General features: G+C 36.9%; 3 protein-coding genes across 12 annotated transcripts; 2 read left to right on the top strand and 1 right to left on the bottom strand.

The window, feature by feature from the left end:
* The first annotated feature begins 9,662 nt into the window (after positions 1-9,662).
* Positions 9,663-13,940, top strand: LOC113706686 (uncharacterized). Of its 7 annotated transcripts, none has more exons than XM_072062324.1 (3): positions 9,663-9,937; positions 10,209-10,285; positions 11,186-13,940. In XM_072062324.1, exon 3 carries the CDS (start codon positions 11,452-11,454, stop codon positions 13,486-13,488), a length of 2,037 nt encoding a protein of 678 aa, XP_071918425.1. In that variant the 5' UTR covers positions 9,663-9,937; positions 10,209-10,285; positions 11,186-11,451; the 3' UTR covers positions 13,489-13,940. The 7 variants fall into 7 exon arrangements, with proteins under 7 accessions (XP_071918425.1, XP_071918429.1, XP_071918427.1 ...); XM_072062328.1 differs by having other exon boundaries at positions 9,710-9,937; positions 10,131-10,285; XM_072062326.1 differs by having other exon boundaries at positions 9,710-10,038.
* Positions 13,941-15,034: 1,094 nt separating this feature from the next.
* LOC113706663 (aluminum-activated malate transporter 9-like) lies at positions 15,035-18,263 on the bottom strand. The gene is made up of 6 exons (XM_027228595.2): positions 17,721-18,263; positions 17,274-17,414; positions 16,863-17,132; positions 16,649-16,788; positions 16,386-16,532; positions 15,035-15,709 (listed from the first exon to the last, which is right to left on the bottom strand). Exons 1-6 carry the CDS (start codon positions 18,001-18,003, stop codon positions 15,083-15,085), a joined length of 1,608 nt encoding a protein of 535 aa, XP_027084396.2. The 5' UTR covers positions 18,004-18,263; the 3' UTR covers positions 15,035-15,082.
* A 2,087-nt stretch (positions 18,264-20,350) lies between these two features.
* On the top strand, positions 20,351-25,999 carry LOC113707247 (calcium-dependent protein kinase 1-like). Of its 4 annotated transcripts, none has more exons than XR_011820267.1 (9): positions 20,351-21,061; positions 22,117-22,260; positions 22,714-22,866; positions 23,614-23,729; positions 23,814-23,981; positions 24,529-24,578; positions 24,753-24,880; positions 24,959-25,058; positions 25,286-25,999. XR_011820267.1 is itself a non-coding variant. In XM_072062333.1 (9 exons), the coding sequence occupies exons 1-8, from the start codon at positions 20,422-20,424 to the stop codon at positions 25,367-25,369; spliced, it is 1,533 nt and encodes a 510-aa protein (XP_071918434.1). In that variant the 5' UTR covers positions 20,355-20,421; the 3' UTR covers positions 25,370-25,411; positions 25,504-25,999. The 4 variants fall into 4 exon arrangements, 3 of the variants coding, with proteins under 3 accessions (XP_071918435.1, XP_071918434.1, XP_071918433.1); XM_072062333.1 differs by lacking the exon at positions 24,529-24,578 and having other exon boundaries at positions 20,355-21,061; positions 25,286-25,411; positions 25,504-25,999; XM_072062332.1 differs by lacking the exon at positions 24,529-24,578 and having other exon boundaries at positions 20,355-21,061.
* Positions 26,000-26,237: the final 238 nt, after the last annotated feature.

Here is a 26,237-nt window from a genome sequence, read left to right as displayed (position 1 = left end):
TGGAAATCCTAGATCAGATTTTTCTTTTTTCTTTTTTTTTTTTAAAAAAAAAATCAAGCAAGCTATTCATAGCACGATTCAAACTAGATATAATTTGAGGGTTTTTGTCGAAGCTAATTAACAATTAATTAATAAGTAAATCGTATATACACTGATTATCACGGTTGGATATACGACACGACACATATATAAAATTTGAGTTTCAAATTCAAATTCGGATTATATGTCAAGATTAATCAAAAATTAATTGCAGCAAAAGTTTACTTAATGAATTGCTCCAAATATTTTCTTTTCTTCCGTTTTTGTTTATTATGCTCTCCAATCAATACTGATGTATTTTTGCACATTAAAGTCTCATATAAATAATACCACTAGTTTAGCATAATATTCTTCTATATAACCAAGAGCCCGAGTTTTTGTAGGCACGGACAACGGAAATGCAGCACATATTTTTTGTGGGAGGAATTGCTTTTTTAGTAACCAGAAAAGTCAGAAAATTTCTTTTCTGCAGTTTTAGAATAATTAATTAAGTCATCGTCTTCGCAGACGATTAAAAAATTGAAAATCATGCATTAGCCAATTTTTTATAGTAATAATAATAATAATAATCTTTTCTTCAAAAGATTATGAATGAATTTTATAATAAAGGGATGTCGACAGGATGACGGTACGCACGAGCGTGTCACGTGCGTCATAGTCAGAGCCGAATCTTAAGTTCGCATATTCTCTTCTTAAAGAATCGAAAGAAAAGAATACACCAACCTCAACCCAGAATAAAAAATCGAATATTTTTGCAAAAGCCCCATCCACCCAAAAAAAAAGAAAAAAGAAAAGAGAAGAAGAAGAAAAATCTCAAAAAATAAAAATTCAGCTCTAATATTATCGAATATCTCTTAGACTTAGCTGTTTTCCATTGTGTACATGAATGATTTATGTTCCTTAAACGTACGCCATTGCCATTGCCATTGCCATTGGAAGAATTCCAGAGGCATTAAGATTCCAACCATCCCACGTTACAACTTTGTTTGGCATTTTTTCGAAGGGACAAAGAATGGGGCGACCGGACCAGTCGATCTGCCCCAACTTTTCAATGACAACAAATTTATGAAAATTGAAAAGGTCATTAAAAAAAAAACAAAAAAACAGTTACGTACTACTTTGGAACCCCATTCCCTTATTTTATGAGAAATGTATGCCTGTTTGGAAGTCCAGTTTTTTAGCAAGTTTATATTATACTAGTTTTTTAATAATTTTTGCTACAAAAATCTCAAAAATTTATCAAAACTTTTAACCTACACACTTAAAATATCCAAAATATAAAATAAAAAAAAAATTCCCTTCCCCTTTTCTTCTTCTTCCTCCCCCACCACTACCTCCGTCGCCGGCTACCACCTCCACTACCAACCACCACCTCCGCTGCCGGTTCTGGCGCCGATCACCTCTTCCGGTGCTGGTCTTTTTTTTTTTTTTCCTTTTTCCCTCTCCCCCTCTTCCTCCCTTGCCATCCTCCCCTCTGTCTTTTTTTTTCCCTCTCTGTGTCTCCCCCACCCCTCCCCCACCACCCTTCCTCTTCCTCTCTGGCCGATCTAGTCACGAGACCAGATAGCACCGGGGGAGGGTGAGGGTGGCGGGGGAAGGGGAGAAGAGGGGGAGAAGGAAAATTGCCAAAAAAAATAAAAAATAATTTCGCTGCTTCATCTGCCGGCAAGAGCAAGAAAAGGAAGAGGGAACGTGTGAAAAAAAAAAAAAAAGAAAGAGATCAGGCATGGTGAGAAGCGAGAAAGGGAACAGGGGGAGGGGCAGAAGGGGTGGCGGCCCAAGAGAGGTAGCGAGCAAAGGGGGGAGGAAATAGATGGTGGGGGGAGGACAGTGACGGGGGAGAGGGGAGGAAAAGGGTGGCGAGGGAGGGGGGAAGAGGAGAAAAGCAAAAAAAAAAAAAAAAAAAAGTTTGTATGTGTTTGCAGAGGCAGTTTCGGGAGAGGGAAGGGGAAGGGAGGAAGGAAAAGAAAAAAGAAAGAAAGAAAAAGGAAAAAAAAAGTTCTTTCATCTTACAATCCAAAAATTTTTCTACAATTTCTACAGTGATCTACAGTAAAATTTTATACAAACACCCAAAAACTCACCTTCCAAACAGTCCTATAGCAAACTTTGCAGCAAACTTGTCAACATAAATTATATTACTTAAAAAAGTTCATCAGAAATTGAAATTACTCTTTATATATATTGAATCGGCATCAAAGTCAAAAAGTAAATATCACAGCATAATAGCATCAGATAATCCGCTTTAGATATGAATTTGGCTACACATTCCAACTTTTGGTCAAGATCAATTTGGGAGAGCTTCTTTTTTTTTTTTTTTTTTTATTTTGCGTGCATGTATCGAACTTCAATTTGTGTGCGTGAGACCTAAATCTGTGTGTCTAAAAGAGTGATTCTAGAGTTATACCAGATTATGAAGGAATAAGTTCTTTTACCTTTTCATGTGAAAATGACCCATCGTCCCAAAAGTAATTTTTTTTATATATAAAAAAGGAAAGAAAAGAAAAAGAATAGAGAATTTGGAAACTAATGAAACAAGACGATATCTAGAACATTGGATTTGACCAGAATTGAATTGTAACTTGTTGGAAGTTGGAACTCTGGACTTAAAATGTGCATTTTTCAACTCTCTTTGCGCCACTCTTTATGATATGTGCTTCATTCAAGCTTTCTTTTCTTTTCTTTTTTTTTTTTTGAAATGATAAGTGATTTTATAGATTATAAAAATTGTACAGTTGCGAGCAAAGACTCAAGTGATCTATACAATCAGTGTAATTTGAAACTGAGGAATCCAAAGTTCCTCATCTTAAATTATGTCTATAGCATATGAGCTAATTCTAATAAAAATATGATTATATTCCTGTCTTAGAAAGTGATTTTTTTTTTGGATATTGGGTCAATAATGCCCCTAAGACCGTTGGTTTGAATGGGATGTTGGGTGACATTATATATGTATGTATGTATATATATATATATATATATATATATATACATACACACACATGCTATGAAGTTTTGGAATGGTATCGATCACATCCTCACACTATTCACATCTTCACACTATTTTTTTTTTTTTTTCAGCAACGATACATTTGTATAATCTATTCTATCCTAATCTAGGGGGAAGGGGGAGCCTAAAGAGGATGTGGTAGGAGGCTAATGGATTTACAGACCCAACTAGATCAAGAGAGTGTTCTGACACAATTTTTAGATTTTTTTCACTGTAGATATGATTGCTAGTGGGATATGATCAAACTAAATCAAGAAAATGCTCTGATATAACACTTATATTTTTTTCACTAAACCTTCACCTATAATTCAAAGAGGGACTTAAACCCCTTCCATGTGGCCACTGAGCCTTAAGATGCCATTCAAAGATGCCTAAAGAGAAGAGGGTATTTCTTCTTCGCCAACAAATGTGTTTGCACGGAAACAACAAAAGGCTCATCTAATGTTTGACGCATCGTCCTTGTTCTGTTAAGTCGCATTAACAATAATGCTTTTTGACCTGCGATCTTTCCTTTATTGATTGATTGGAAAATGCCTAATCTAATGCCTATCTATCACTAGTGTAGAGTTGAGTACTATTTATTTCGTAGCTGGGATTCACTCGACTGCGTAATGGATTTTGCTCAGGTGTACCATGCAATGAACCTATAGTATACCTATAGCGGAAAAACAAACAATAGCTAATAAACCGCAGCCGCAGGCATTTTCTGTGATTTTCGCAAGCGCACCCTCGCTATTTACCCTTTACCCCCCACAAACTTTTTTGTTTTAGATTTCGAGTGCATTACAATAGTTGATATTTATGATCATTTCTCCTAGTCTAGTAATGGATACTGGATCGATCCGTCTGGTTGTTTTTTTTTTTTTTAATGTTTGTTAAAAGTTTATAATAACTTATTAGAGTTGTTTAAAAAAAAAAAACTCACATTGGTATTTGTTTATAACCCACAAAATACCCTATGTTTTTTGAAATACCCCCTTCCCCCATCATCGATAGCCTCCTCCAATTATCTCCACTACCCACCTCCACCAATAGTACCCTAGTAGTGTGAATACCCGTGCTACGCACGATACTAATATTATTGAAAAAATAAAAATGGTGAACAAATAAAGGTGAAAAAATTGAACCAACAAAATTTAAATGTAATATCTGTTTAACAATAGTTTGAAATATAATAAAATGTGTATATCATTCAAAAACTGTCTTTTTTCGAAAGATGAATCCTGAAAAAAAAATTAAAATTTATATTAAAAAAGGGAATGATATATTTCTACAAATGAATGTAATTGAATGTTGTTAAAATGAAATACTTATAAATACTAAACATTCGATTTGATAATCTTTCTTGAAGGTGCGAACACTCTTCACACCAATCCACTTTTATTACGAAAGCCAAAATTGATGATTTAATTAACTATGTTGAATTTTGTGAAGTGTGTACTACAAATGAAAATGCACGATCTTTGACGATATAAAAAATTGCATCTTTACCATGATCACGCAAAAGTATTGGTGATGCGGATGGCTGTCGAACTTGAAGAGAGACAATATTTTCATTTATTTGATCTAGAAAAAATATATATATTAAATAAAAAATAAATAGTTTTTGTATTTATTTTATGCGTAGTAAATGATACATTGTATGAGAATTGTTAACAAAAAAATACAATAGTTAATATAGAAGTAGCATCAATAGAATTTAATACAATTGTGTTATAATCAAATGAAAATTACGCACCAATAAAATTGTTATTAGCACTCATAGTTAATGAAGTAATCCCTATATATTTTGGTATATGTAGACCCCCCAAACCCCGCAAAATCAATCATCACTTATTGAAAACAAACCAATAAATGCACTAAAATGCCTCCCATCTATACCTCAAATTGCACTTTAACCCATGAATTTTGTGCGAAATTATCCCTCTAACTGCTTTTGTTCATTTCGATTTTTTCACATGTCGCTAACTGCTTCATTCCATCTGCTATCACTTGTATATTTTAAATCAATTTTTAATATTAAATAAAAAGGAATGTATTAGTTTATAATATGTTCATAATGTAGATAAATTATTAAATTTGGAAAATGACGTATGTTCTTATAGGCTTCTTTTCTTTCTTTTTTTTTTTTGGAAAAATGAGTTTGTTCTTGTAGATTTTTTTTTTTTTTTTGGATACAGAATTGTTTTTTAAATATTTTGGTTCGTAGTCCCTACTATATTTAAACCATCTTTTAATATCCAATTCAATATTGTCTTTTAATTTGGCAGTCTCTATAATTTTTAATTTATTCTTTTTGTTTAAATTCAGTTAGAATTCAGAAATTTTCAAATATCAAGAGAAACCAGATTTTTTTTAAAAATCACTGTCTTGAGTCAGATAGAGCGCCGAAATATGAGTCAGGATTATTTCCTTTATGCAGTTAATTTCCTGATATCTGGTATGATATATAATTATGTCCGCTGGATTTTTTTTTCATATAGATATCGTTAGGTCTTTGGCATCACTACTGAACATTATCCAAGTTTAGAAGGACGCGTTTTTTCTAATCCAGTGAATGCAAAAATACAAAAAATGAAGGTAATATTGTGACTCAAATTCTAAAAAGTAGGATACCATCTTTTCAAGAAATTTCATGCATTCTTTAGCATTTCAAAAAGATGCAACACATAACAGTTATTTGAATGCTAATAAACTCTATTTCTACCAATTTTGAAAGTCCACCCGTTAAAAGTGAAGTGAAAATTATTGCAGTCAATACAGAGAGAAAATAATAAAGAAAAGAAAGGCTATAATGCAATTTTGCCAAAAGGATTTCTGACGAAATTAAAAATTAATCCAATTTTAATAATGGGCGTATAGTGCCTTAGTTATTAGTAGTATCTGAATTATTTTTCTCTAATTATAAACCATTTTTTATTATTTTTTATTATCAAAAAATATTTTTTTATTTCATGCACGATCATTTTTGGAATAAAATTATGAAAATAACTATCGTAACACCTTTTTTATGTGATAAATGTGCAATAAAAAATAATTAAAAAAATTTCAGTAATACAAACAAATAAATTTTTATAATATGCAATTTATGTTAGAAATAGCAAAACCCTCAATCATGAACTTATACCATCCGCAATTATATAAGCAAGCAATACCTTATGTTAGAAATGTGATTGTGATTTTGTGTTTATACTTTATCCCACTACTGACTATCTTTACTTTACAGTGTAACAATAAGCAAACAACCGTTCATAGGATTTTGTAAAAAATTTTCAGAAATAATGGATGATCAGAAAATCAATGCAATATCATTCATGACAAAAAGTAAAGCAAAAGCAAAACATACTTAAAAGGCAGAGGGGACTGACCTGAAAAATTAAGTTGGTAAGAATATACTTCCAATTCTCCGCAAGAAGGTTGAGTTCTGCTAAAGTCTCTGCACATAATATCTTCCACTACTGCTCATAAAAGAAATAAAATCAATACATTTACAAAATGAATAGAGAACAAAAAACAAATAAGAAACGGATAGAAAGTGGGAGTGAGATAGTGGGATAGTGGGAAAAGAGAATTTGTAGGAGTGGTTGTAGGATGAGTTAAGATAGTGAGATAGTGGAAATATTGATAGGTGATAAGGTGAATTATAACCCACTACATTTTATGTATTAAAATAAATACAAAAATCTAGAAAAAAGGATGAGAAATTTAGAAGTCATTGAGAGGGTGTCGGCTAAAAACCCCTTCCTGAATACATATAGATATAGATTTGATGTACTTTTTTTTTTGGTATTAAAACTCGTGCATGTTTTAAACAAATTATATTTTTCTAACGGAGGCACAAGAAAAAAAGGCCATCCAAACACCAACGTCAAAGCTTTTGAGGACTTATCTTGAATTTATAAATATAATCCATGATAATTGTTTTAAAAAATGAAAGCATATATGTTAAAGAATACGAGTTACAATTGAATCCTGCAATTTTTATTGTACAACACAATGGCATGAAAACGCCCAATGCCTTGTGGTTAATTGGTCATTAGCAAAGGATTGAATTTTCTTCTTTTTTTTTTTTTTTTTACAGACGGTAAAAGGCTTGGATTCTCTACCATTGTAAATTTTGTAAAGTGGAATTGCAGCAGCCAATTAGCGGCTCATATTAGCAACATCAACAGCCGTGGAGCCAGCCAACAATCATCCACTCCCACCGTCAAAGTGTCAAACAACTCTTGCATAATCAAGTACTAAAAAAACACAGGTGGCGGAATGGGGTCCACAAGCCGAGGCACCATGAACGGTGACGGGCCGCGGCCGAGTGCCGACTGCCAAATAGTAAATGAAAGTGTTTGGATACACACATTATTCCAAATAATATTTCGTTTGCATCATAAACACATTTTCCAACCTATCTTTTTATATTCCCAATCGATTTTTTATCTCATATACATCACATCACAAAAAGTGCTACAGTAATTATTCCAAATAATATTTCAAATAATACACTATCCAAACAAACCCGAAGATTGGGAAATTCGTTACTCCTGGGTTCCTTAGGTTTTTCTGCTTGTTTTCTCCATCAAAGCGGTCCCATCAAAACTCAGTTCGACGTGTCATATTGCTGGCGTGGCTCTCTATGAATCGACCAACCTTCGAAATTCGGCACTTCAACAAATCGACGAGCGATGTCGTACCGCCACGTTTTTCTTTAATCTAACGTGACCTTTCCAGCCTCTCAAGCAGCAGCCACGCCAAATTGCCAATAGTTTGGTTGCTATGCCTGCATGTATGATTATTGTACGGCCAGCCCCACACTCCAATTAAATTTTTGTTGACCTTTGGCTATACCAACGCTTCCACATCAAATTTTACCCCAAAAAAATAAAAAGAAATAAAACTATAAATTATTTACAAGAACTCTAACGGGTCGCACATGTTAATGCACAATCATCATCGCATCAACAATAAAATTCGATCACACTGCTGTTTTTGTTGAAAAAATAATTCGGCCTTAACAATTGAACTAACTTGTATCGACAGATACACATATTTATGTTACGTTATTGAGTCATATAGGTTTCACTCCACTATAATTACATTTTAATTTATTGGGCCAAATATTTTATGTACGTTAGTGTTTATGAGCACACTTGTACACTTTTTTTTTTTTGTGAAAAGAGAAGAAGTTATTGGTGATTTTTAGTAGTTTTGTTATAGTTGTAAAAGTGGCCGAGTGTGTGACTCTATAGGGAATAGAAAATGAATTATGGTTGTATGGTACTCTATTATGTAAGGATAAAATTGAAATAAAAGTAATGACTGTTCCATTTTTTTAACATCTATCCCATGACTGAGGGTGAGAGGTATACAATAGTTGTGTGTTTTTACCTAATAAGTTTTCTTATGCCATCATTTTCCCATTTATTGTGGATAGACAATTAAAAGTTCTCTCGATTTCCACCTGTTGCTAGATTTGACCCGGAGGGACAAGACGTAGTGGCATGAACTTAGCTACATGATTTTAAGAGTAAATCGGGAATTGTTCGGACGCAGCACCGACCGTCCTGAACCACATGGATTAGACAACATCGTACTGTCTTATGAACCAAAAAAACATTTTTAGCACGCTGCTAAATGCTAATCTAACTCTTTTAACTTAAGTAGATGGACAAGCTTACACGCGCTCCATCTTTCATTAATACGGAACTTTGTAATTAGATAATGAAATTTCATGACGTGGTTGTGATTTTCTATTGTGTAATTACTTATTATCATATACTAATAAAATGTACTAGTATTAAAATTTAAGACGATACTACTGTCATTATTATTACCATAAGATTTGTCATAAAACGCGGATATTAGTCCCCGTTGAATACTTCGTTTGCAAACAATTTACATCTAAACCCGTTTAATTGTTACTTCAAACTCAAACAAGATTTAATATTTAGTAACGTGAATTTTGCTTAACAAACATAAAATTTGACATTTACATGGGGAAAAAAAAAAATCAAACCACGCAACACCAGCTAAAAATGCTAACTTGATATTCGCATGAATAACAATCAAGCCACGCTCAAATAGTCATAGCTAGTGCTTTTGGCACAAAACCCTAGGTGTGTGCTTATTTGAAGAAGTTGTATGATTATTTTGTAGATATATATGTATATACCTAAAAAATCTAACTACTATTTTAGAGGAAGTTATTGTATTTAAAAGATTAAGAGGAAAAAAAAAGTGAGGATGTGAGGGAGTTATTATAAGAAAGATGTAATTTGATCTCAAAGGAATATCTCTTTATCGATGGTAGAGAGTTTTATTATAAAATATATTGAAACTAATTTACTTTTGTGAAAAATTTTAAAAAGTGATACTATAAGGGTTAGATTCGAACATTATAACGTTTGATTTAATTGCATTAAGCTATACACCTAAATAAAAAAAAAAATAACGGTTTCTGTTTACCAAGTTGGATGCCTTAATTAAACACGTCTATGGAGAAAAACTACTACATTAAACTTCATTTCTTTTTGTGGATATTTGACCCGAATGATGATTGATGAATGATCAAGTCAGTCGATTAAAATCCTGATCAATTAATTCAGAGCATGCCGCGGATTAGTGGTTACAGTAGTATGTAATCTAGCATACGCCGCCGCGTCGCTTTCGCCCAATTTCCGTTCCCCAATTTCCACGCGCAGCAATCTCTTTCTGTCTCTCTTTCTCTCACACACACTCACACACTAATATTTTCTCTCTCTCCACTCCATTATTTAATAAACACTCCTGCGCACGTACATATAAAAGCACTACCCATATTTCTGTCTCTATTCCTCTTCGCCGGCACTCTCAAAGCCCTAGCCACCTCTCGATCAATTCGTGGACGTATTGACGGTACTCTTCCCGATCTATTTTATCGGTTCTCACTTTCCTTCTGTCTTCCGTCTGGCTAAATCTCTGATTTTAGCTTTGGAGAAGTTTGCAGTGTTAAGTTCGTAAGGTTTTAGCTCAATTTACTTTATTCTTAAATTCTGTTAATTTTTGCTTCAATAAATTCTGTGTTTCATTGGAATTTGATGTTCTGCAGTTTCATGTATGGATTACAAGTTGCATAATCTAGATAAAATCTGAAGTCTGACGATTTACTATTTGGTTGCTGAGCTAGGGGGAAGGAAAAGATGGGAGCTTGAAGGTTGTTTATTCCCTTTGGCGGTTTTAGGAAAACTTTGCTAGCTCAACTAGGTAACTGAACTCATCTGATTGGCAAAAATGAATTTTGGTGATTCCATTTTCTTAGTTATGAGAAACCTCAAAACTAGTGGATTTTCAGTTATAAGAAACCTCTGAAATGTTGAAATTTAATTGATTTTTGTTATGCAAAATTATTTCCCTTTGAAGTGAGGGTTTTAATTCTGTATTTATTCATATCGGACAATTTAGCTTCAGAGGTTTGAATGTTTTTACCCCATTTTTCATTCGAGGAGATGTTGCTTACCTAGGTTGATTTGGTGTGCTTATCTTCGTAATCTTCTCCTATAGTGAAACTTGGTTATTATACTACGGCAGAAGCTTTTAATTTATTTTAAGGAAAAGTTATGCTTGGTGTTGCTGATTCTGGATCAGTATGCCGTTTATTTGTTGATGACTTTATTTGATATCTTTTAATCTTGTTCCAGAAGATCTGTTTTGGCTTGTTAATAACAGATCTGGCTTTTAAAAAGATCTATCATGTGATGCATTCACTTGTCCTGGATATTTTCATGGTTTGATTTTTAATTTCAGTATGAGCATGTAATTCTTTACTGTTTAAAAAAAAAAAAACTTGAGTTAGTAGTGGGTTTTTCGAATGTGTAATTTGCAGTACGAAATAACTTTATTTTGTCATTTGTTTATTGACAAAGATCTTTGCTTAAGTTAATTATATTGAAGGCACTCCTCTACATTTTGGTGTGGGTGTTTTTCTGAAAGCATTTCCAATCCATTGAACAAGTCCTTCTTCAAAAATTTTGTGCTTTTGGTGATATGCAGAATTTCATTATGCTACCTTTTTGGCCAAGTTTTATGTGCCTGCTCGTTGAAACATTACATATTACTCTGATACTTATCACCTAGTCTAACGTCTTATTTCTTTTTTTGAGACAGGATGAACTCTGGTATTGGGATGCTGAACATTTTGAGTTTGTATGCACTTTTCTCCTCTGACTCTTGCTGATTAGTTTGATTCAGATAATTTTACAGCAAATGGATCGACGTGATACCTCAGGGTTTGTTAGTGGGGGTGGGATGTACTCATTTAGAGACATCTAACGCTAGTTTTGTAGATAACTTTTCAACCCGGAAGTCAGGGAGACTGTTCCTTGTCATTAAATTTGCTTCAAATAAGAGTGTTGCATCTTAGCTGTGAGGTCATGGATGCCAGATTCCACAATTTGGGTTTTGCTGCTAACCCTGCGTTGAATGCATTAGAGAATCTGGGTAATTCCTTTCAAATTGGAGTTGCTGGTGGTGGCTTTTGTGCAGATACTACACTGTGTCTTGATTCTTCTGGCTCACCAATACCTTTTGTATCTGCCTCAAAGGGAATGAAAAGGAAATGGGGCTTGATTGACGGTTCTGTGGGTCAGCAATTGGAATCATCACTGTGTCTCCGTCTAGGCCATTCAACAAGTTCCTCAGACAGTAAAGGGAGTTCAGCAACTGCATGCACATCAATCTCTTCGGCAAAAGAAATTGAAGAGTCATCTTCGATGGACCTAGAACTGAACTTCTCCCTCCATCTTGGAAATGATAAAACATTTAGCCCAAGGAAATCTACTAGTGCTAGTTCTAAATTAGTGGATGTCTGGCCAAAGGTTGATCTGGAGTTGAGTCTTTCCAGTGGGACTGCTGAATCTGATGTCACCTCTATCCATTTGAGCTCTACCCCACCACAAAATGTTGTAGACCAGATGCATGTGGCTGTTGGTGGGGCATTTTACAGCGAAGAAGGATCGATATCATCAAGCTTGAAGATGGGGAGCTTATTTCATCCATTGCCGACTGTGGATAACTTGCAGACTAGTTACTTGCTAAACAAAGCTGTAAGAGATTTGAAACCAGCTGCAACCACTCCTGAGCTTTCAACAAGCATGGTGACAACACCAAAAAGCTCAGTCACCTGTACTTCCGGGATAACTCAACAGCAACAGCAGCGTAGTGCCAGTACGAAACAGTGTCAATTCAACGGATGTGTAAAAGGGGCTAGAGGTGCTTCTGGCCTTTGCATCGCCCATGGAGGTGGGCGGAGGTGTCAGAGACTTGGTTGCCATAAAGGAGCTGAGGGTCGAACTGCATTCTGTAAGGCTCATGGTGGTGGTCGTAGATGTGAATTCCTAGGTTGTACCAAGAGTGCAGAAGGGCGGACTGATCTCTGCATTGCACATGGTGGAGGTCGGCGTTGCAGTCATGAAGGCTGCAGCCGAGCTGCCAGAGGGAAATCTGGATTGTGTATCCGGCATGGTGGTGGGAAAAGATGCCAAAGGGAGAACTGCACAAAAAGTGCAGAAGGCCTCTCTGGTCTCTGTATTTCTCATGGAGGTGGCCGTCGATGTCAATATCCTGAATGCACAAAAGGGGCTCAAGGAAGCACAATGTTTTGCAAAGCACATGGTGGCGGTAGACGATGCACTTCTGAAGGATGTACCAAGGGTGCTGAAGGGAGCACGCCTTTCTGCAAGGGCCATGGTGGAGGGAAAAGGTGTTCATTCCAGGGAGGTGGGATTTGTCCAAAAAGCGTACACGGAGGCACCCTTTTCTGCGTAGCACATGGTGGTGGTAAGAGGTGTGCTGTTCCAGAATGCACAAAGAGTGCAAGGGGGCGGACTGATTTTTGTGTTCGTCATGGTGGGGGCAAGAGATGCAAATTTGAAGGGTGTGGAAAAAGTGCTCAGGGAAGCACTGATTTCTGCAAGGCCCATGGTGGTGGGAAGAGGTGCTCTTGGGGGCAGCCTGGTTCTGAATTTGGAAATAGTGAAAGTCCTTGCAATTCATTTGTGCGTGGGAAGACCGGGTTGTGTGCTTCTCATGGTGCTCTGGTCCAGGATAAACGGGTTCATGGTGCTGTGACATTAGGAGCTATGGTCCAGGATCCAGAACCAAGCAAACCTGATAAGATGAAACAGGTTATCATTGCTGAAGACATGAATGCTGATATCATGAAAATGGAGAGCAGTGTTATAACACCTTTCAGTGGTTCTGGTGGGAAATGTGTTTGTCCCCTGCAAGCTGGTCTGCCTGTTGGAAGAAGTGCATCGTCAAATGCAGTTGCAATTCCAGAAGGAAGGGTGCATGGTGGAAGTCTGATGGCAATGATGGTAAGCAATTCTGCTCTGAGCTTTGGCAGCAGCAATGGCATGGTTAGTCCGTCTGAGCAAAGGAAGTCTTGGATCCGTCAAAGCTGGGTCTGAAGACTATCTGCTTTCCTGTTTGTTTGTTCTATCATGTTCATGGCCAGCATGTTCTTCTGGTTGTTTGTGCATCTTCTGCTTTCACAGCTTGTGCTCTTGTTATACATGTGTAACTGTTTCATATTTGTTTAGATCGTTGAACTATGAATGTGGTGGTGGTGAATATGTGTAGCAATAAGGGGAAAGCTACGTGGCTTTCAGATGTAGCCCTTTGATTGTGGTTTCTGGTGTTCATCTTTGTAAATATCTAAAGTTTCGTAAATTGGGTTGTAGTGTTGGTTTGCCAAATGTTTGTGTTCAAAATAAGTCAGGCGATCTCTTTGTATCTCGAGTGTCTTGTATTAGGTATCTTAGGGCTTTGAGTGAGTTAACATTTGAGTCCTGAGTCCATATCGTGAGTAGCTGAATTTCGAATAAACCTCGGGTCTGTTTGGACCGGAGATTTAGATGGATCTGGATTCAAAATACTATTGGTTTCAGTGAGCCGTATTCAAGTCAAATTCAAGTAATTTGAATTTTTTACATGTAAATTTTACTTTTATACTAATCGAGCTGAATTCAAACCTAACTTGAAAGTTTGCCAAACCAAAAATACTATTGCAGCCTAGTTTAGCCAAACCAAAAATACTATTGCAGCCTAGTTTAATTAGTTAGTAGATCAAATTTAAACAAGTTCTTGGCGGTATCAAATCACTCGATTCATATCTCAATCCTGTAAAAAGGTGAATGTACTTTTGGCCTTTGGAAACCGAAGTGGTTTTTTATTTCATTTGCTGTACAAAGTAATAGAGTGTGAGATGTCGTGGGAATGGACGCAGGTTTCTAACCTTATTCTTGACTCAAACGAATGATTGAAGGGTCAGGCGGCCCAAAATCTGTAATGAGGCTGTTGTTTCCCTACGGCCCAGTTCTTTCACAGTACGGTCCATGCTCCATCAGTTAGCGATAATCCCTCCAAGAAATTCATTGTTCCAAAATCCAGGCGCATTCTAACAAGAGTTAAAATTCCTTTCCATTTCTATATTGATTGACTAATGATTAACGACTTAGCCCACCGTTTGGCAAGGGAATGAGGGATTGGTCCAGTACGCATAGATATGGATTGTCACTAACTCCTCCTGTTGCATAAGAAATTTCTGTGCGAATTTTGGCAGACATTTTATTATTGTTTCTAACATATCCCAGGGACAACCATGATTACCAGTTCGATTTTATTTTTAAAAAAATTTTAAAACGTTACATTCCATGACTGTAAATTTGGGATTATTCACTGAAATAGGTACCAGAATTGGTTCTCACGCTGCAAATATCAAAAGATGTGAGTTAAGTAACACTGACATTGCACGGTATCGTATGCCCTCCACCTATCACTCTCAGAGTATCGAATATGATGGAGAATGGAGAATCAGTTTCTTGACAACAGAACATAAATGGGATTTCCATGCCGTATCTTAAAATAAACTTTTCAAGTTCTTGATATTATTGGCGCTTTTGCTTCTCCACCCCACACCACACCACCACCCCCCCCCCCCCCCCCCAAAAAAAAAAAAGAAAAACCACTGTTCCAGTATTCCCATGTACATTACTTCCATTTCTATGCCGTCTGAATCTTGAACTTTGCCATCTTAGAGAGGCCATCAACTGCTTCGACCAGATGATCAAGTCGAGCAACGAACTCAACAAGTAATGAGGTGAAAGTAGCAAGTGACAGATGAGCAGTGCTCTCCAGCGCCTGCATTTTGGGAACAAAATCTGCACTATTAGCTCCCTCCTCTTCGAAGACATCAACTTCTCTGGAAGGCCAAGAATGGAGCCTTCTCGAATGTTTTCTCGTACTCTCATGATAAGATTCTGTTTGCGCTGGAGGAAAACTTCCTAATGGCTGGGAGGGCGGAATGTTCAAGTTTTGTTCGTCGCGAAGCTTGACATCGATCTCAGCCATCTGGTTTGAAATATCACTCAAGTTGGCAGACAAAGTGTGGGACAACTTCGGCAGTTGTCTATCAGGAGGCTGATCATAAGTGGAAATGAGGAGATACGAATGCATATCTATTGCTCGTTGAAGACGCTCAGCTGTGGCGTGCACCTTTTTCAGTATAGGAGCTTTGAGACTTTTCTGCGTATCGCGTATATCATTTCCTAAACATCTAACTAGCTCAGCTGCCTCAGTTGTAGCATCCTGGATCTCTTGCTGGAATGTAATTCTGAGATTATAAGGGGCCTAAATCACATATCAATACACAAGTGCATTGGTAAGTTACAGAGTTACATCAGCATAAATGTATTCGTTCACATGATCTTTAAGTATGTGCAGGCAATAGTGTATCAGTAATAGTAGGCTTTGCAGTAAAAGCATTGCATATTTGTTTCAAACATGCAGCATCTGTTATAGATGCTGCTGTCTAAGCATGCACGTAAAGAATTTGTTTGAAAACATAGCGGAATATGTTCGGAAAGATAAAAATTTATGTTAGATGTGTTATACCGTTGAAAGAATAAAATGCAGAAGATGCTTAATTGGGAGATAAACAGAAAGTATAAATGCTGCCATCCTTGGACTAACAGAAAGAATTGCGTCTCAACCGTGTTAAGGCTAGACCGCACATTTGAGAGATGCAATACACATATGGTATCTGGCAAAAAACAACATCAATTGCGTTTTCAGGGAGTTCTTTTCTAGAGCTTTTTGTTTGCCATTTACCCTCTTCTATCGCATCAAATTGAATTATCAAGAGAGTTTTTTTAACATAATTATAGTACTTTTTGTATATTCTAGATTTCCTACACTGATTGGAAAGAGTTATAATTCTGCTAAGTAGATTGTGAATGTGGGACTAAGCAGGGCATCTGAGAAACCGAAAACAGAATATAACCAATGACGATAGGGTAGCAAAGACCTGAATTTCTGCGTGAAGAACGCCATGAAGTGCCATGACCTCGTATGCACAGTATCGCAAAACTGCACTGACTTTCACGTACTCTGACCATGGGTAGAAGAAGTGACTGAACCTGCCATGCGGCGGCTCCCATTTGGCTGAATTAGCCTTCAAATATAAGCAAAGATAATAAAATATGGTTACCGTTTCCTAATCTTGGAGAACGAGAAAGAAACAAAAATGACTTATAGACTAGTTGATCGTGATTTATAAACTAGTTGTACCAATGATTCCAGTTTAGCAGAAGAACTCAAAGTGGATCGACATTTCTTGTATGCAGGCTCATCTGGAAAGTCATCCATCACAGTACTTGAGAACTCTGGATGATTTGATCCATCGTCTTCTAGATACTTTTTAACACATTCTGAAACGTACCAAGTTGACGATTTTATTGTTTTCCAAAGTAAAAGAAATGAAATTTTTAAAGTTGTTGATTACCTTCAAGAGCGTCAGCCACTGACTTAAAGTTTGTTACAAGTTCTTGATGCAACTGCTCCCCAGCCCAAATAGGAAATATTAGTGCATTCACTGAGACTGCTACAATCCCTCCAATGGCTATTGAATAAAGCCGATCCATGGATGTTCTTATTGGATTCCCCATTCGATATCCAGAATCAATGATCAGGCAGTAGGTGAAGAGTATTACGCGAAAACCATACTCATATGGCGCAAGAGAAGGCCATAACTTCATGAAGGATGTGATAGTCCCTGCGAAACAAAGTTAATTGAACAAAATATCTTAGTCTGGATGGTCTGTTTCTAATAATAATAATAATATTATTATTATTATTCTGCAAGATTTTTCGTGTTTGTCAGATTGGTAGGTAAATGGGAAAAAGGGTGAATTACCAACTAGGAAGATGCTGACACCAATAATAATAGGCTCAGCAACAGGACCAGTGCTTAAGGCTATTTGAGCAACAACAATTGCTAAAACTCCTGCCAGCAGGCTTCCAAGTGCTCGGTTGAATCCTCTATTGAATGTGGATCCTGTTGAACAAAAATGCAACAAAGAATTCTAGTTATACATTATTCTCCTAGTATTAAACATTTCAACCGAATGTTTGATAATGTATTAGAAACATGTCGTGTATGATATTTTGTACAATAATATTCAATTTTTCCGTGCTGTCATACTTTACAGGTATCCAATACCTTTTTTCCAATATTTATGAATAACTCAGCTAATTTTCCTCCTTAGCTTACAAGAAAGAAGAAATCAGGTAATTTTCCACTTTCAACAGTCTACATACCAACATTATCAAAAAAAAAAAAAAAAAAAAAAAAGCTACATACCAACCGTATAGTCGAACATGATGGCCACAGTGAGGATAGACCATATAATGTTGGATCCAAAGACATGATAAGGAGCCCGGATCAGAATTAGCAGCGAAACCAGAAGAACAGCAAGGCCAACTTTCAAAGCGAATATTATTCTGTTGGTATCTTCCTTGCAAAATTTCCAGACCTCCATAATCCATCCTCTGCATGAGAAGCCAGAGTTCTTCTCGGCATCACGGAAAACAACTTTGCTAACCTGCGGTATATTGATCTCAATACTACAGTTTTTCCCATTCATTCTCCAAAGAAGAAATATATCCCTCTCCAAATGTTGTTCTAACTGGGCTTCTTTGATTTTTAAAGTTCCCGTAGCTTCAAAATTACGAGAACTAGCCCTCGAAATAGAAATATTAGGATTTCAAGAAGAAAGTTTTATCAGCTTTTGTGCTTCTTCACGGAAGGGAAAAAAAATCTTCAGGAAATCAGTCAGTTGAAATGAGGAGCACAAGTGGGTTTGTTGTATGGTATGACTAAGATATAAAGAACTGGCTGCATTGGGGATGGCATGGGAGTTTTTTTGCCGGGGGAAGAGGGGGGGGGGGGAGTGGGGTTTATTGGTTCAGTCACTCAGATGTACATGCAAGTAGGAGGAGAAAGTATGTCTAGTCAGGAAATGATATGCAGAGAAAAAGAATAATACGGCAATAATAGAAGGAAAGATGATGTTCAGAACTTGGATAAGAGATGCTTGAGTTCAATAATGTGGGATGGATAGAGACTAGAATATAAGAAGAAACTAGGGTAGAAGAACTAAGCGGCCTCTGTCGCCACGTTAACAACTCGAAAAATATCTTTCCATGCAACCTTTGCTGCATGGAAGACTACTAGAGCAACCAGGAACGCACACTGGAGTTTTAGAGATCAGGTCTTATTTCAACAAATCAAAGTGTACATTAACGACTTCTTTTCGATTGTCCTGTGCATCTAGCTAAGATTTTATCCGGCAGATTTTCGAAGGTTCTCGAGACAAATTCTACAGCCTTTTGACTCTTGTTTCTTGATTAAATTCGTTTCTACAATTCCCTGGGAGGAGCATTTACAAGAAGACTTTATGAGGTACTCACGCTTAGGTAGTCCCACTTCTTCATGTGCGAATATGTCCAGCGTAAAACTGATAGGTGTCTTTTAATTTTAGTTCTTGATAAACGCACAAGTTGTTTATCATTACATCTCGAATATGCATTAGTTCTCAGGTATCTGTTCATCACATATCATTCAGCATTCTTTCACATAGTGTATGAGCTGTTATTCTTTCGCGAACGCTTGTTTCCTTGTATCATTTGTCGAGAATAATCACATGATATAGTATCTACTTGTTTTCCAAGTTCACTAGGTCGAACTAAAGTTTTGGAATTCAATGCAAAAGAAAGAATGTTTTCGTAACTGCACTGCAGAGAGATAAAATATTTGAAAGCAAAAAAATGTGAAATACCATTTTTCCGACAATCGTTTTTATATCACGTTTAGAATTGGATGCTATAAGCGTCAAATCAATGCACCGAATGCCAATTTCAACAATATCAGATTAATGCAGCATTAATGGGGGGCATCCAGATGCAGTTGGAACAATACAAATTAAATGGTGGAGAATATATACATTCTGTCCATGTCCATCTGCACGAACCTACAGTTTGATTGCCACACAAAGTAGTCAACAACCGACCAACCAACCATTCATTCTTTTGCTATTCACGTATTTGCTAAATTTCTATCTGACGAAAGTAATTGATTTACAGAAGCTAATTTAGAGATTCATCAGCAGCAGTTTTCGAAATACAGAGCCTATAACTAACAGTTCTTGCATTCATACGCATAAATGTAAGCTTTTCCTCCACTCCACGCACGACCATCAGCAGTCAGCCGGCTATAAATATACCTCTGATTTGGGGCTACCTCTGATTTGTTTTAGATGACTAGTATTGTATAGCATAGAGTGCTCTATTGATGTAGTAGAAATTCTACGTTCCATGTACAAGCTCACTATTCTTGTCAATAAAATGTTCAATTTTGCTAAAAAAAAATATATAAGCTTTTAGGTAGCTAGAGGACTTTGTGATGGGAATAACAAGATCTCGAGTTTAGCTAGAAATTGCTATTCCAATTGTCAAGTTTAATTAAAAAAGTCATCCACCTAACTAACTAAGCAGGTAATCAAGCAAGAAGATAAGAAGATATCCATGTAAAAATACACACAGTTCATGCAGGAAGTCAGCTGTTTAGGAGTTAAAGACGAGGATGGAATACACCGGAAACTTTCTTCATTATTATTTGGAATTTTCAAGGATGGCAATGACGGTTAGAGTGGCATGGCACTAGGATATATATATATATATATATTGCACTGGACAACACGGATCTGTTTTATGTACAATTCAAACGGGTCAGATACACAAATTTTTACTTGTTCGTACTTGTTCCGGGCCAACCTTGCAAGAGGAAGAGGGAGCGTTGAGTTGACCAAATGCCGCCTGGAGTCTAGCTCGTGTCTCGCACGTTTTCAGAGGTCAATCCTGTCATTTCGAACCAGCAGCTGATCTTCAGCGTTCAGACCAGAGGACCCTGTTTATGCGTTTTCTTCCCACAAACAGTTTGACTTTAAAGTCGTGTAACAAAATAAAACCCACCCACAGCTCAGTTGAAAGTTGAAACGGGAAACATGGGTAACTGTAGCGGCTTACCCTCTCACCAATCTGGCCAATCATCATCACGACCAACACCGTCGCCGTCCAAGGGCATCACCGTCCTCCCCCCCGACCAACCTCCCCCTCCCCGCCCACTCTCGGGCATCGGCCGTGTCCTTAACCGCCCCATGGAAGACATCAGCTCCACCTACATTTTCGGCCGGGAGCTAGGCCGGGGACAGTTTGGGGTCACCTATCTCGTCACTCACAAGACCACCGGCGAACAGTTCGCGTGTAAGTCAATTGCCAAGAGGAAGCTGTTGAACAAGGACGACGTTGACGACGTCCGCCGCGAGGTTCAGATCATGCATCATCTCACCGGTCACCGGAATATAGTCGAGCTCAAAGGCGCGTTCGAGGATCGGCATAATGTTAACCTGATCATGGAATTGTGCGCCGGTGGCGAGCTGTTTGATAGGATTATTACCAAAGGGCATTATTCGGAGCGTGCTGCGGCGGCGCTGTGCCGGCAGATGGTAACGGTGGTGCATTATTGTCACTCTATGGGAGTTATGCATAGAGACTTGAAGCCTGAGAATTTTTTATTTTTGAGCTCTGATGAGGACTCGCCGTTGAAGGCTACTGATTTCGGCTTGTCAGTCTTCTACAAGCCAGGTAGGTAGTGTACTATTAATGATGTAAAGCTTCTAGTATTTTTGTTTCCCCTCTTCTTTTCTGGCCATAATATTGATGTGGTTTTCAGTTTTCTTCAATACAAAAGTGGATTGATTTTGTGTATATTTGTGTGTGCATGCGTTGGTAAAAGTGTAGTTGATAAAAAAACAAAGAAAACGCTTTGAAATTATTTGATTAATTTCGAAGCAATTATGTGCGGAATGTATAATTGGGAATCTTGAAGTGCTTGTTAGTGATGTATTTTTAATTTTATTATTATTTAGAAAGGAGTGGCTTGACATGATCTTTGCTAAAATAGAATGCAGATTATGTATCAATTGGCATTATCTTATATTTTGTTTAGTAAAATAAAAACTTGAGCGAGGAGAGCCTTTTTTTTAATGGTCTTGTTAAATGCATTAAGTTTTTCATCCTATTTGTCCATAGATTGAAGCATTTTCTTTTGCATGTGGAGGTGTGCATGTCTCTGCAGGAAAAGCTTCAGAGAAGTGAAACACTAAATGGCCTTAAATCTACTAGGTCTTGGGCCTGCAACATTGCAAAATACTAATGCACCTTGAGAATGTCTAGTGAAACTTATGATACGTCTCTCTGTTAAACAAGATTTTAGCTATGTGGTGAACAGAAATTGTCATCACAGTCTTTTGCGACCGAAATGACCATTAAGAGCAGCAGCTTTGCTAGCATTAACCAATCAATTGATTTGTTAATGAAGAAACTTGTAATCAAAGGAACCTCTTCCCTTGTACATCACTGCCAATAAAATGTTAAAGTGTGCATTCCAAGATTTTTTTTTTCTTCTTTTGTCATTATCTTACAGACAGGGGGGCAGGTTTCTTGTCATCCTGTGTCGTCTACAAATTCTTATGCATAGTGGTCATTAATGCTTAAACTACACAGAAAATAAAAAACTTGCAGAACCTAGACAGTTTTGGATTGCTTTTTCTTCACTTCAAAGCCCTACTGCAGCTTATTAATTTAGCATGTTTACGGGTGTGTACTTATGTTTTTAACTTATAGTTGGCCTTTTGTAGGAGATGCATTCAAAGACCTTGTGGGAAGTGCATACTATGTGGCCCCAGAGGTCTTGCGGAGAAATTATGGAGCTGAAGCTGATATTTGGAGTGCTGGAGTGATACTTTATATTCTACTAAGTGGTGTCCCACCTTTTTGGGGAGGTAAATGATTATTTGAATGAATAAATAATGTGCTGTGGTTCTGTCCATTTTCGTTTATTTTCTTGCTTTTCCTGCATTCTTTAGCCATTTGTAATCTATGTTTCTGTAACATGCCACTCTTTGAGAAGAAAGCAGTGGGTTGGAAACATTCTCCGTTATCTTTGTTGATTCTGCCACTGTCAGTTTAAGTTTTATGACAGACAGCTATAGAATTTTTAACACTATTTAGTTTTGTTGTGTAAATTTTGAGGCCAATAAGCCTTTAAGTACTTTCTTTTATATTGTTAAATGTTAATAGTCCATGGAAAATGAGCATAGTAATGCATCTGCATGGTTAGTGAAATATATTGAAAATGAAAGCCACTGTCTCATCCATTGCTTTTCTTATGTCTTTTATTTTCCAAGTACTGATTTACAACATCTTAATGATCCTTTTGGTTCTCCTATTTGCAGAAAATGGGCAGGGTATTTTTGATGCCATTCTGCGGGGTCATCTTGATTTTTCATCAGAACCTTGGCCATCAATATCTAGTAGTGCGAAGGACCTTGTCAAAAAGATGCTGAGAGCAGATCCTAAAGAAAGGCTTTCTGCAGTTCAAGTTTTAAGTAATCTTCAGCTCTTTATCCCTCGTGACATAAAAATTCCCTTGAATGCTCATCCAAGTTTCCACTAAGGCCAGAAACTCTTTGATTCTTGCCATGTTCAGATTTGTTTTAATGGAAATTTACACTTGTATAGCTGCATAGCTAGCTGTTTGTGTGTGTGTGTGTGCACGCTCGCACATGTTAATTAATATCCTAAATGGGTTTATATTTGCATCATTGTCATACACTGGAGAAAAAAAATAAAATCCTAGTTTTAGTGAAGTTTCATGCGGATAAATTAAAAAAATCCTGTAATAATGGTAAATAAGGACAAAGACCATTTTCATAAACTACTCAAGAAGCTTTCAAAAGATGGATTTCTCATTTGCCTTAGGTTCACCTGGAAACTAATATCAGTATTAAAACTGTTTGCTGACCACAAGAGTTAATGTGTTGCTCTATAGTTTACTTGTCATTTTCTAATTTCCTAAATCAGGTCTTGTTTATGTGTATGCTTTCACTTAATACAAGTTACCTTGAGCTCCATGTGTTTTAGAATCATTGTTTTGGATTCCGGGGTAATTTTTTTCTCTGCTAAAAGGCGGTTACAATGGCACCGTGTCCCCACAAACTAGGAAGGCAAATCAAAATATGGGTGCTCACAAAGTTTTCAGAAAATAGAGTTTCTGCAATCTTTGGGCTCCCTACAAACCAACCATTTTTTAGGATCACTTAATTAGATGAAGAGTTAATTGTGAATGTTTGCAGACCATCCATGGATGAGAGAAGACGGTGACGCATCTGATAAGCCTCTCGACATTGCTGTTTTGACTAGGATGAAGCAGTTCCGTGCTATGAACAAGCTCAAGAAAGTAGCCCTCAAGGTGGGGAAATGTTGTACTTACTTTTGGTAAAGGATTCCTTTACAGTTAAGCTTTGTTAAGTTTTTGTTGGTCTTTCCCCATTAGGTAATTGCAGAAAATCTATCAGAAGAAGAAATTATTGGTTTGAAGGAGATGTTCAAATCCATGGATACAGATAATAGTGGGACAATTACTTTTGAAGAGTTGAAGGCTGGCCTTCCAAAGCTTGGCACCAAGCTTTCTGAGTCCGAAGTGAGGCAGCTCATGGAAGCGGTGCGTAAAAATTTCTCTGTTTAGTTTTTCTCACTTGTTTTGGCTTCAGAAAGTCTCAGCCTCCCTTTATGAACCTTTCTACAGATTATAGAATTCTGTTAAGGGTGTCCAAGTCAGAAGCTCCAAAAGAATGTTAAGCATGTCGCGAACCTTACTTTCTAAGCTTCTTTGCTGTCTTCCTGAGAGCTGAAGCAAATTAGTACTATAGCTCATCTACTTTTTTCCTCGCATACTTTGATAACCAAATCCCCTTGTTTCCTGATGCAATCTTTTGTGTTCATAATTTTTTCCCCTCTTTCTAAACGGTTTATGGAGTAGAACAACTCATTTTATGCATAAGTACCTGAATGAAATTCTCTTGATGCTCAAGACTACCTTGAGACTGTTGTGGTCTTAAATTGTTGGCTTGGAAGAAATATGCAATTTTGTCTTTATTTTATAACATATTGCATTTATCAACTGTGCCCTTTTTCAGTGCATGGAGTGAAATGCAATTTCATACTAGTATACTGTAATTCAAATACAAAGATTTTCTTGATCTTTTTAGGTGCATGGATTGAAATGCCAACACATCAATATGTATCTCTTTAAAGATAGGTCTTTCTTATGCTGTTTTTCTTCTTCTGATTAGTCATCTTATGAAGATCTATAATCTGTATTCATTTATTTGTACTTAGAGAGAACAATAGTCCGTAGGTTGGTATGTGGCGGTTTCTGTAATGCCTTGGCATTACAGTCATTAATTGCTAATAAGCTGTTTTACTGTCCCAGGCTGATGTGGATGGAAATGGAACAATTGATTACATTGAGTTCATAACTGCCACGATGCACATGAACCGAGTAGAAAGAGAAGACCACCTGTACAGAGCCTTTGAATATTTTGACAAAGATAAGAGCGGGTAGATCCCGATCAAAAAATGCCTGTCCAAATTTTGTTCCATATATTTTCTGGTTTGTAATCTTTCTTCGAATTTTAGGTACATCACGATGGAAGAATTGGAGCATGCCCTAAAAGAGTATAATATGGGTGATGAGAAAACAATAAAGGAGATCATTGCAGAGGTTGACGCAGATCATGTATGTACCTTTCTCCACTAAATAGGTTGTAAGATACAGAATGATGCCTATTTCCAATCAATGAACAATATATCTATCACAATCTGGAAAAAGCTCTGCGTTGGGTCCCTTAGTCCCAGGTGCTGAACAGGGAAATTATGAGGAAGACAGGCAAAATTTAGATGTTCCTGTCTTATTTGTATAATGTTCTTGGCCTATGCATGATATGTTATGTTATTCATTCGCAGGATGGAAGAATTAACTATGATGAGTTCGTTGCCATGATGAGGAAAGGCCAGCCAGAGATGCCCCAAAATAGACGTCGGAAATAAGCCTAAAGAAGGATTTTTCATGCCTTCCCATTCCTTTAACAGGTTGGGCTCAACGGTTAATGATGTAAATGATTAAGACCTCGTGTTGCGAAATATGTTGCTCCTGATTTTTCTTAGTACGTGGATGTGGGAAGAACTTGATTTCCAGGATTGGATGGCCTGTAGGCTGTTGCATGTCAACTGAGGCATTGAGCTTTGCCATCACGTGCTGTGCATATTTTGATTGTTGAGGCGGCTAGCAGACTCATCAGGCCAAGTACTAGAGATATACAACAGGATACGGATATCGATGATATCGTGCATGTTTTTGGATTATGGTCGACCAGAGAACAATTTTTGGGGTCAGTCTGATCTGAGCTCTTTTTCCTGAAGTCTGTGTGGCAACAAGCTACACAATCTTTTCTTTTGGTACACGATCCAATTGGTGTTTGAACTACAAGCTATCTCCTGTTGCTTGCATCTTCCTCCTTCCTTTTAGCAGCCAAGTGGAAACTGGCTTGCTCTTAACGGCGGTCTAAACCCAAAAACCGTTTAAAAAAAAAAAAAAAGAACAAATGTTCCGGCTGCTACGCAACAATTGTAACTCTTCATTTACCCAAAAACGTAGATAAATGGACGCCTTGAGACAAATTTCCCTGTTTTTGGAGTCGTTTTATGTATTATATTTACCTGTGATTATCACCATCTTCATTGAATAGGAAAGCATATTTGTCGAGTGGGAATCAAAATTGTCTCCAACAATCCAACATTATTAAGTATGGTTGATCGTTAATCAGCAGTACCCAGAGATTTTTTCCTTGTTTTGTAGAAAAGCCATTACAAGAATTTCATCAAGGAAAAACAAAACATAAAAAAGAGTAGAATAATT

The sequence above is a fragment of the Coffea arabica genome, chromosome 8c (genome assembly GCF_036785885.1).
Source record: "Coffea arabica cultivar ET-39 chromosome 8c, Coffea Arabica ET-39 HiFi, whole genome shotgun sequence".
In the NCBI taxonomy this organism is placed as follows: domain Eukaryota; kingdom Viridiplantae; phylum Streptophyta; class Magnoliopsida; order Gentianales; family Rubiaceae; genus Coffea; species Coffea arabica.
Note: the sequence above shows the minus strand (reverse complement) of the source record. Positions and strands in the feature narration are given on the sequence as shown.